A 12339-nucleotide genomic window follows, 5' to 3' on the forward strand; every position below is an offset into this window, starting at 1 on the left:
TGCCCTTGTTTAAAAAAAAGCAGAAGCATCATCCTTATGTTGTTATTTCAAGTGCTTAATAACCGTTATCAAGCATTTTTAGGACTGGGAGGCTTGTGCATGTGAAACATACATTTCATATGCCTGATTCGCATTTTTATAGGGAAGTGTAATAAAAACCTAAAACATCAGCCTTTAGACCAACCCTGGGCTCTAATCCAGAATTTACTGCCCTAAGCCCTCTTTATACTCCAGGGGTCTACTCCAGAACATACAGAAATTATAGACCTGTGCAGAATTCACAGTCTTTGACCCTCCAAAAGAATCAACTGCTCTGAGCCCTCTTCTAGAACTGATAGCTCAGCTCTTCTCAACCTTACAGCCTAAATGCCAATTTTAAGTGCTCCAAACCAAGTTGCAATGGTGGGATGCACCAAGAACACATATTGCTTATGGCCCAAGAGCCCCAGCAAAATCAGCCAAATAAATTAAGTTTAACGTACTGTCTTCACTGAAGCTATTACCCAGATTAAACTCCATGAAACTGCTAAACCCTTGGACAGCTACTAAATGTGAACATTGAATGAAAATGAAGATTTTTGTTCTGTAATAAAGGCCAGTTGGTTTAGTCTCACTATCTCACTGGAGGTCTCTTCCTCCTATTTAGATTATGTAGCAGTTATCTATGGTATTGTGAAACATGGCACATCAATGGAACAAGGTCATAATTCTGTCTTAATTACCTAGTGTATGGGTCATGTAGGGTCAAAGGGGGGGGGACATCTTATTTATACTGTCAGCAAGGTCTCTGAGTAAAATCTGAGTTCATAAAATATTTTACTGCTTTTTTATGGACTAAACCTGCACATGTGATAAAAGGGGGTCAATACTGTTTTAATGAAGTCTTAAAACCCTGATTTTGTTTCTGGCATAAGAGAAGCAAAAAACGCCTGCCTCGCTATATTACATGAGTACAACCATATTTCTATTTTAAAAACCTATAGAAATCGTTCCTATGATACACAGTCTTAAATTGGTATTGCTGTGGGGATTTGAGTTGCATTTCAATCTGGATACTATCATTGTATGTATGAATACACATGGAAACATTTGCATCCCGCATTTGTCTAGAACAACAAAGAAAACTAGCAAGCATGAGTTGCTTTGGTACAGACTGTTTCAGACACAAAGCAGTAATATTATTTGGTCTGTCTTATATTTACTTTATCCATATACACAATCAGCTTGGACATTTTTGCAGGCGAAATGTCACCAGATACGGTGGGACAAAGCTACATCTTACATGGAACGTTGTATTAAATAAAAGTTTTACTACAGGGGAAAAAAAGACTCTTTGGGGCTTTAAGAGGTCCAGTTTCCCTGAAAGTAGAGCAGGCATATACTGTAATTTATGGAGTTAAAACAATATAACCTCCATCGTTTTAAAGCATTGTTTTAAAACAAATTAAAATCCAAGGCACGAAAATGGACTGGGTTTACTATGTATCCATAAAATAAGTGGAAAGAAAATAAGAATGTCTGTGAATCCCTACTCGTGCAGGCAAAGATTTTTTTACAGATTGGTGCTTTACAGCTTCACAATTACAAAACAGATCCCGAAATATTCCAGTTTAAAAGGTCCAGAAAAAGGAGTCCTGAAAACAAATACAAGTAATATGTATTAGCCAAACCCCTATTGTTTGGATTATACTTGACTCTTGATTTCATTTGTGGGTTTCAGAGGAGGGCATTAAGGTTCACCCTGAACTCACATACCCTCACCTAAAACTCGCAAAAAAAATTATGCTTCCCTGAATACACAATAAAATAAATAAAAATAAACAGGGTCCACACTACCCAGGTTTATTTTCTCTCTCACGCCAATATGCATGGGGTGAGAGAAGAGGGGAGGGGTCATTGCCTCCCTTGCTTGACAAAGGGCCTGGTTTTATTTATTGATAGTATTTAATATTATTTTTTTTTTGTATGACAAAGGTGGGGCTTACAACCTCCGCTCTGCAGGTGAGTGTATTCAAGGGAAAAGCCATATCATGTATGAATAGTAAGCTGTAAGCATAAAAATATATATCACATCAAGGGTGTATTTTCATTTTGTGGTGAAATGTACATATAAGCAAATATGCTGTGTTTCTAGCGTTTTAAAAGAAGGATATACTGACATTTTAGACCTGCTTGTCTGAAATGAAAAATCAAATGTTTTTTCTAATTCCATGAAGCCATGAGTCGGCTAGCTCCCTACTGGCAATTCGTTTGGAAAATATCAATTGATGGTTAACCCTTTAATAAACTGAGATTAGGAACAGCATGTGGCATCACTATTTGGACTTTTGTTTTTGCATTTTTAGAACATGCTCCACAGTGTTGGCAGAGATCCACTACCTTTCCTTAGCCCTACCAGTGGTGATGCAGAAAACAGACCATCTGTAGCAGATTATTTTTTATTTAATCTGGGCCAGCAGAAAAACCATAAAGATAAAAATCAATGCCTGCTCATTGGTTGGAAGATGGTATTTAGTCCCTAACTTAATGAATTAACTATGAGACACAGCTTGCACAGATGTTCTCTTTCCATTAACATATTTCTTATGGGTTGGAAGAAAAAAAAATACAATTTATTGGTGCTGTGAATATTCACTAGGCATGAACAAGAAATGGGTCTTCTTTAAGATATTTACCAAGTACTGCAGGTATGGCTTGCTTAGCACCTTAATAATAAACTCCAAATACTACATGGTCAAATAACAGTGCTGTTTAACAATTTACTGATTTCACTGATACACTAGGGAAAATAGCCCTGTTGGATTACCGAGAAGATCTTTGCATTGAAAAAATGCATTCTCACATTGTAAGAGGTTAAATATAACATTGACGACAAAGTAAAAGAATTCCTGACAATTAATATGAGTTATAGTATTATATTTTGGACTAAGCATGTAAAGGCTAGTCAAGATGAAATCTTTTTTTGTGGCTTTTATCTCTGGTATGCTAAGTAAATAAACCTTAGCAGGTCTATCATTGTATTTCTTTTTAACGTTATCACATAGAAAACACAGAAACTTTTTAACTTTCTATGGCAATAACCTATCAGTGTTTGATTTTAGGTCACATGACAATTAAGTGTCAACAGCAAAAATCAGGCAAACTTTTACTTGATTATATCATTATTTCTGGGAATGGTTTGTGCATTGAACAGCACTAGGAATTTTGTTTAGTATTAAAGTCAGTAGAGCGGATTGGAATAGCACTGTTAAGCTCAAAGCAATAGTGGTTTTGTACAACAAAATTGTTTTAAATCCATTCAAATTTCCTTTAAAACCAACTACATAATATTCTGCTGCAAAAAAAGAATTTTTAAACCATGTAAAAATGTGGAGTTATTAAACGTATTAAATATAGATCATTTTATGCTGGAGAGAGAAAGCATTGTTATTGTCCCATGCTGACGAAAAAACCTGTTCACATGCCAAAAGTACTCAATGCCCTCCCTGATGTTTTTTTCTATTTTCTATTTATTTTCTGTATCATTTGTATCTGCTGCCTAAGTAAAATTTTACATTTTACACTTAAGTCACTTTTTTTTACATTTAACCATGATTGTTTGGAAAGAATAGATATCGAAGAGTTAATTCGATTTTTATGTAATCTAGTAAGTAGTGCACAATGAAAACATAGACCATTTGTTTCCCTTACTTTAGTTCTTGTGAGCTGGACGCCATCATGCTTCGAATGCTTTTATCTGCAAGCGGACAGCCAGACAAACTGCAAAAAGAATGCAGAATATTGAAGGTGAACCCACATACAATACAGTAACTCATATGCATAAACAACCAACAATACCTAAATATACAAAACTGAGCAGATATATTAGGGATGTGCTGGATATTGATTGATGGTTAACCCTCTGAAATAACTTAACCCTATTTTTCTTGCAGAGGATTAGCAGACTACCTTGGTGAAAAAAAAGAATGAAGAAGAAAAAAACTAGGAGATTAGCCATCAGAACAAAATCAATTGGGAAAATCTTGTATTGATTTTCTTTTGCGAAGTGGAAAATATCATATTACAATGTGATAATTCTAGGCGCAGGGCTGGCCCAAGACTTAATGCCGCCTGGGGCTAAGTTTAAAATGCCGCCCCCCCTGCCGACACCAGGGGGGGGGCGGCATTTTAAACTTCGCCGACACCATTATCTACACCCCCCCTTTGTACTTACCTTTAAACAGTCCTGCGGGGAGTCTCCCTGCTCTGCCACGGTGTCGGCTTGTAATGCTGAGCGCCGGAAATTGACGTCACTTCCGGCGCTCAGCATTACAAGCCGGCACCGAGACCGAGCTAGAGGGCTCGCAGAGGAGAGAGAAGGGTGCCGAGCGGGTAAACGAAAACCACTCGGCGCCCCTCTCTCTCCTCCGCTTAAAAAAAAAAAAAAGCGCTTAGGGCAGCAAAGTGCCACCCCTTCAAAAGTGCCGCCTGGGGCAATTGCCCCACTCGGCTCCATTGTAGGGCCGGCCCTGTCTAGGTGAGACGTACAACTTTGCATGCTCTATTATAGCAGGCTGCAGCCAGAGTTGACAAACAGTACTAAAAGGGTTAACATTTAATGCAATATACCAATTTGTGACCATTATTGAGGTAAGCTGAAAACAATAACCTGAAAAATTTAAAAAAAGATTCCACACATTATATGTGAGAAGTAATTACCAGTCACATGAGCGCTCTCATCACCCCCTGGTGTTGGACATTTCCCAAAAACAGACCAAAATAGCATACATATTTTTTGTTTTCAAAACATATGAAATGGAAAGGAAAACTGCTAAGTAAAAATAATAAGCACATCCACATTAGCTTTGTCACATCAATTCACCTTGCATGTTAAAGAAATGGGGAAAAGTGGTGTCTTAAAGAATGTGAAATAAAAAGATTGTCAAAAGTAATTTCCATAACTGGGAACTTCCTAGGATGAGCTACCTGACGTTCTGCCTCTTTTGAGGGAGTGGCTTAATAAGAGGACAAGGCTAGCCACGCATGAGAGGTGTGGCTAGGGTTGGGAAGGGCAGGGCTAGCCCCAGAAAGCATTACATAGGTTGGGAGTAGGTGGGGAATTGGAGAGAGTTTGGGGCGTGGCTAAACACCACTTTGCCCAGATAAAGAAAAAAGTGACTCTGAGACCCCGGGAAGCCGTGGTTCACCTGGAGACCCTGGGTCAAACTAGGAGAGTTCCCAAGTATGGTCATTTCAGTTTGTGTATTGCTTACGTTATTAAATCTTTTTTGCTTTCTTTACATTGAGGGTATTTGGGTTTCGGACTTGGGATGGTAACTTCTCCGGGGTACCTTCGTTCTTCAAGAGCATCGTGGAATGGGTCTAAGTCTTCCTGCTGTAAAAAAATTAAAAAGCACCACTGAAGCAATTATTTCTGTGTGGCAATAAAAAAATGAGATGTATTAGCCCATTTTACAAACTCAACTCCTCTCCTCCTTTAAAAAATGTTTTGTAAGAGCCAATAAAGAGGTCTGTTCATTAATGTTCAAGTTGTTGTGAGGTAATACAGGTTAAGGATTCACTAAATTTACATATTCACCTAATTCCACTCAGCTACTAACTCAACAAACATCTTATCTCGACATCTCTCAATGTGACTGCTTGGCAGCTGAGCAGCATTTACCTGCATTTACAATCTCGACTTCACTACTACTATCAACTCTACAGAATCTTAGCATTTGTTGAATATTTAAGCTGCTTGTTGAGTTGTGGCATGAGAGTGGGGTCAAGTTGTGAAAAAAACAAAACATTTCCAAAAAAGTATGAAATCAAACATGTATCTTCCCCAGTAACAATATTGATTGGTACATACAAATTCTATAACACTTGGAAAAATAGACTAGAATATTAAGTCATGATACCACCATTCTCCATCTCATTGCATTATGTATAATATTGAAGCCATCCCCTCTTAAGATAGGAGAAACATTCACACATCAATGGGATGCATGAATGTTGGGTCTTTTTGGGTACAGCTCATGGCATGTGTATGCCTTCTTCCATCTTCTTATTTGAAGGAGCATCCAGTTATTATGACTATAATCTGATATTTGAGATAATTTATAGAAAACTTGTCTTGTTACATTATAGGTTACTAACTTCTAAGAGAGTCAAGGTTTGAAAATTGGTCTTACAACAAAGCAAGGAATCAGCGCACACGCAGCAAATACTACTTAAAAGCAGTCATGGCATAAATAGCGGGGATTCTGTCATATTATATGGACATATGTTACTTAGCACGCCACTACAGGCTAAGCAATATATTGTCATATAGTGTGACAGCATAGGAAGGCCTACCCAATCTTTTTTACTTGCTGTAAGACTACTTGGTCCTGAGCCATAGCTTATATTCAAGTCTGATTCATGTCTGTCCCTCACAGTAATAGTTTCTTGTTGACCTCAATATGGTGTTTATTCATTGAAGCAGGAATAAGTCATGATGTTAACTAACCAACCAGAATCTATAACATTGGGCAAACACCGGTGACAATTACCTCAGAGGAACCCTATAAGAAAAAGTGCAAGTGCCTTGGATAAAAGTACCCTTTTTACATACATTTTGAACATGACATATAGAAAAGTCATGAAAAAGTTTATCCATATGGACAGATTTATTTGAGGTCAAGTTCTCTAATTACACTAAGAATAGTAAATACACTCCAGAAAAGAGTGAATATGTTCTTTTAGATACAAGAGAGAAAATAATGCTAGTTACCACAATCATGAAGCAGGGCTTTAATCGGGTCAAGGGGCAATGACATGGGCAATGCTATGTCTCTATCAACTGTTAATGTTGCAACATGTGTATATGTAAATACACATGTATATTGCAACATGTAATTAATGTTATGATGCATCTATATGCCGATATGAAGAGTTACATGTATGTTAATGGTCCAAAGAGTGAAAAGAGGGTGTTAACCTGAGTTGTTCTTGAGTTTTATTACTGATCATTACCTAATCAAACACACCAGTATATTATCACACATGAAAGGATTGCAGTTAATTTATTGACACCGCATTTTTTTACTTTATATTTTTAGTGCTTATGTTAATTTCTCTATTATTTTGTAATGATTGGCTTATTTATTTTCCAATGGTGGGGTATGGTACATCAGTCAAACTTTATTTGGTGTCTTGCAAGTAGGGATGCCGCTTTTTGCATAGCTGTTTCCTAGACACTGTTTGAGAGGTGGCATGTGAGGTGTGGCAGAAATGTGACTAGAGAGTGAGGGAGAGAATGACAGAGAGAGAGCGAGAGAGATAAGGCAGAAATGAAAAGCAAGAAAAAAGGGAAGAGAAAGGGAGAAGAGGAAGAAAAGAGGCTAGAGAATAAAGAAAATAAAGTAGAACAAGGAGGGAAGAGAGGAAAAAAGTGAAAAAAGAGACAAGTAAAGAGTCAGGATAGAAAAGAAAGAGAAGACGGCGGGGAAAAGAATGAAAAGAGAAAAAAGAGAGAGGAGAAAAAACATGAAGGATAGAAGAGAGACAAAGGAGATAATAGAGAAAGGAGAGATAAAGAAGATAAAAGAGGGAAGAGAGAATAACAAAAGGTGAGAAGAAAAGCATTAAAGGTATGGAAAGAAGACCAAAAAAGAGTAGAGCGATACAGTAGGATGACACTTTAGCCACCGGAGAGTGAAGACAGTTGTACTTTTACATAAAAAAGTATGCTTGTAGTTTCTGTGTTCCAGACAGTGTCAGTCACCTTTTTTCCACAGAACCTGCAGGACTGGTCATGTTCAGGGTTTAGAAATCTCCAGGACATGCTCAACACTACACTATAACTCAACCTCCTTACCATACATCATTGCTAGCCTATACAGAACATCAGCTCTCTCTCCCTCACACCTTTCAGCTCTCCCCCTCTACATTTGTTCAACACGTTTTATCTGCTAAGTGTATAAATCAACCGCTTGCACCTGTCCAAAGACTGCCCAGCCACTTCTCTGGGGAATGAGGTTTCAAATGCCCAATGACATAGCATTTTCTGCAACATAGGTAAATCTTATACCCAAGGCTTACTCTTTATTTCAGGACTGTCCAGGTACTTAGACAGGTGGCAATCCAACTTATAAGAGAAGCCACATTTTTGTATTTCCCATACCAGTGGTACAATAGCAAGGCATATTCTCTATTTCAAACCTAAACTGGGAATGTTTAATTCTCTAGAAACCTAATTCATTAAAACTATACAAATTGAAATTAACAATTTGTAATTTTCTGAACAATTATTCCTTAAATTTCAGACACACATAAGGCAGTAAACATCATATGATGTGGGCACCTCCATATATATATACACTACTTTTTAGCACAGGGCCTTCAGTGCAGCATCATCTCCCTGTACCATCATTGAATTTGTGAGTGGCCCACAATAATGGATACAAGTATGTTCTGTGTCATATAGACATAACCCCCAACCCCCCGTCCACTGGACACCAGGAACTATACAAAAAAGAGTAAATGGGAAAAGAGTAATGGAACTCCAGAGCTCACACACAAGCCTGCATCGTTGTACTGGTGAACTGAAATTAAATGCAAATTGGCATAACGATACTTAACGTAAACTACTAAGAAAGCGTAATACTAGATAATAAGGTTGTTTTGTAAAATGTCTACATTACCAACATACTCTTAATTTATTCCTCATCTAGACTACAACTAACTTTATAACCGTTGCGGTAGAAAGTGACTAGATTGGTTTGTATCATGCAAAAGTGAATATTATTAAGCTTTTCTTATAGAAATAGCCTATGTCTGAAAGCTACAAATCTAGACAAGTCTAAATTCACCTCATAACACCTATTTTGCATGAGTGAAATCACTTTTATATTAGACAGAGGTACAAAATCAAGCAAGTTATGCTGGAATTGCGATCTTCATAAGGAAGCGACATACATTAATCTCTTTGGAATCATCTTCATCTATTCGCCTGGGTTTCATTTTAGTGTAGTCTACTGGTAAATCCCAACAGTCTCCCTCATTCATTTGGTAACACTGGCTATTCATAACGGCCTGTTGTTGAGGTGACATTGGTTCCAGTGGAGTTAGAATGGAGCAGCAACCATCCCGTTGTCTCTGTTTGTTCATGCTAAGGTCCAGTGTTCCATTTTCATCAACGTCAATATCAGGATTCTGAAAGGAATGGATGAATATGGTGAAAATCAGCTGCTCTTTTTATGTTGTTAATTATTTCTATTATTACTATGTTACTAATATTACTATTATTGGTGTTTTCTTTTTAATTATTCGCATGCTGTAGATTTAAAAATTTGAGACATGACAGCTTGTCCACGCCAGGTGTCCAGACGTTTATTATATTACGATGGATTCAAGCAAGAGAAGGCATCTTTCAAAAAATCAACTTAATACATAGGACATCTTTTACCATGTTATTGACTAAAATGCCTCAATGACTTATTGCTCTAAGTGTTAATTTAAATATAGTTATTATTAAATGTATAAATATAATACTTAAACATAATTTAGATTGTAGAGGTGTAGTATGTATGTATACATGACATTTTATAAGTGCTTACTTTTTGTTTTAGGGTCAGTGGATTTGGAAGAGTAATTAATTATCTAAAACGAAAGATTAAAATCTACCTCTATTTTAAAGATGACTGCAATTATTTTAGTAAACAATGTGCCATTTTAATAATTGATTTACTTTGGTTTCTAGCCTTATAGTTATGCTCCAGCAGCTTAATTTTAAGATATATGGACATATGTTCAAAGACTTTAAAAATAAATATGGATGTCAAGCACAAATCGGGTAAACTTGAGCTACCCTAAACTAAGCTAAGTCTTTATTTTGTCTATGAATTATATAAATAGTTTGAAATGGATGATGAAAAATATTTTAAGTGGGTTTTTAAACTAATTAAATAAGTAGGCTTTTGATCAGGGTGAAACCTGTGGCTTTAAATAGAGGCATAGTATTATGCTGCAAACCCAGGTGCCTGGCGAGGCAGGACCAGGAGAATCCACCAATTATGTTAATTCCTAAGAATGTCTAAAAATAAGGAAGGGCCCCAACAAAACAAATGAAAATAAAGCCTTGGTGCATACAACAGGGACAACCTCTCTCCTGATGGTAGCCAATGTTCCATCCTGATGCAGAGGTGCTTTAGGAGGCCAGAAAAGCTTCTCTTTCTCCATGGATCCGTCTGCATTATTCTGGCACCCTGAAGCACTTCCCCATCAGGGGAGAGTTTGTCCCCGTGGTGCATGCTGAGGCTCCTCCCTGTTGTGGAAGTGCTTTAGGAGGCAAGGGTAACACAGCAGATCACCGGGAGATGCAGATTACTGGAGGAGAAAGAAAAATGAAGAAGTGGAGAACAGGAAGAAAAAGAAGAAGGAAAGAGGCAAAGCTGTGGAGAAGGAAGGGAGACGTTAAAGTTGTGAGAGAGTGTGAGAAAGAGTATAACAGAGTGTGTAACACATTTCTTTTCTGTGTCCTTTTGGTTTAGACAAGTAGGGAGTTTTTTTATTCTGAAACTAAATTTGCTGTCACTCACCATTACTGAGATGTACACAAGTCTATTTCCCACTTTACTTCATTCTCTTCCTATTTGGGATAAAATCCTAATCTTCCTAATCTTACCCAAATCTCCCAGGCAACTCCTCTGTATAGCGTTGAGCTTTTAGCTATCGGCCAACTCTTAACCCCTTAATGGCAAAGCCTGTACATGTACGGGCTCAAAATGCATTGTTTTCAATGGGTTTAGGGACCGCCCATTGTCCTTAAGGGGTTAAATAACAGAATTTGCCACGTTAAGATAACAGTCGGGAATACTGAATAAAAAATTCTACACATACCTACACCTACAGCACAATCGTCAATGACAGACTAATCTAATAACCTCTATAAGGTCCTCACCCCATGCAATCACTGATCTGTGAACTCAAGCGCAACAAGTCAGACAAATCATAACGATCTATTATCCTGGTCTGTTGGTGCCATTATATTTCTCTAAATACAGCTATATATAGCATGGGAAAGAAAATTAAATAAGACTTTTCTGACTTATGGAAAGAAGTGGGGAAGAATATGCACACTTAACACCAGTAAGGCTCTCAAAAATGAGGTTGTAAGGGAGGGATGGTTTTGCTTGGCTTGTATGTAGTGTGGATTTGTTTTCTTATCTAGTTCTCTTCTAACCGGCATGAAGTTTTGTACAGAATTATGGTGCCTTATACAAGCAATTGTTTAACTAAATAGTGCCGGGAAATGGTATTTTTTTTATATCCATGTCACAAAACAGATAACAACTGTTCTTGCTTCAGTTCACATATACTTTGGGACTTGTGAGCGCTATGTATAATTTCTTTTTCTTAAAAAGAAAAAACCTATTTGTCATAAAAATGTCTTACATATATGAAAAAAGTGCTCTGGTCCTATAGTGTAAAAAGTACTGGTCCTTAAGGGGTTCATGCATGCTGTGCATTAACAACCACATTAATCCAGTTTAGCCACTGGGATTGTTGCTTAGTTCCAAAAAGATCTTGGGATACAGCCCACTAGTTATTGGGAATTTATACTAGAACTAAATGATGTTGAGGTCTGAGAATCTCCATTTTACCAGCTGTATGGTTGCTGGTTTTGAGTCATGAAGAACATATTCTTCAAATTTGTACCTGATATATAGTTATATAATAGCACAAAGAACCCCCCCTCTTCCTAGACACCCCTGGCAACGCAGTATGTCAAGTCACAGAATATTCAGTTTTGTCACATGTTAGGAGTTACTCCCACAAAATAAACAAATATCTGTCATATAGTTTGGGTGTATAAATGTGCAACTGAGAATATGTTTTACTGCACTATGGTTCAAATTAATTTCTTAGAACAAAATCCTAAATTCTGGCTACTTTATCCAACTCAGCTGCTGGAAGGATTTTAACAATATGTTATTACCGTATTTGCTCGATTATAAGACGACCCTGATTATAAGACGACCCCCCAAAATCAAAATATTAATTTAGGAAAAAAACAAAAAGCCTGAATATAAGACTACCCTATAGGAAAAAAGTTTTACTAGTAAATATTAATTCATGTAAACTAATTTTCATATTTAATAAAAGCTATGATTGAGAAAAATATATTTTTTATTTCCTTTTATTTGCCAACCTGCCCCCCCCAGTTATGCACATCTGCCCCAGGCTTGCCACTCTGCCCCCAGAAATGCCTTATACCCCCTATTTGCCACTCTGCCCCATGATGTGCCTTTTAACCCTCTGTATGCCACTCTGCCTCCAGAAATGTCTTATACCCTCCTATATGCCACTGTGCCC

The 12339-nt window shown here is 37.3% G+C and overlaps 1 protein-coding gene across 1 annotated transcript in view; it reads right to left on the reverse strand.

The window, feature by feature from the left end:
* Positions 1-12339, reverse strand: part of MYT1L (myelin transcription factor 1 like) — a 172516-nt gene that overhangs the window by 9802 nt on the left and 150375 nt on the right. Inside the window, exons 15-17 of the mRNA XM_053460856.1 lie at positions 8941-9177; positions 5253-5374; positions 3691-3759 (exon numbers count right to left, since the gene is read on the reverse strand). Of these exons, the coding sequence (XP_053316831.1) occupies positions 3691-3759; positions 5253-5374; positions 8941-9177 (428 nt within the window). The remainder of the gene's footprint in view (positions 1-3690; positions 3760-5252; positions 5375-8940; positions 9178-12339) is intronic.

This window comes from Spea bombifrons, chromosome 3 (genome assembly GCF_027358695.1).
Source record: "Spea bombifrons isolate aSpeBom1 chromosome 3, aSpeBom1.2.pri, whole genome shotgun sequence".
Lineage (NCBI taxonomy): Eukaryota > Metazoa > Chordata > Amphibia > Anura > Pelobatidae > Spea > Spea bombifrons.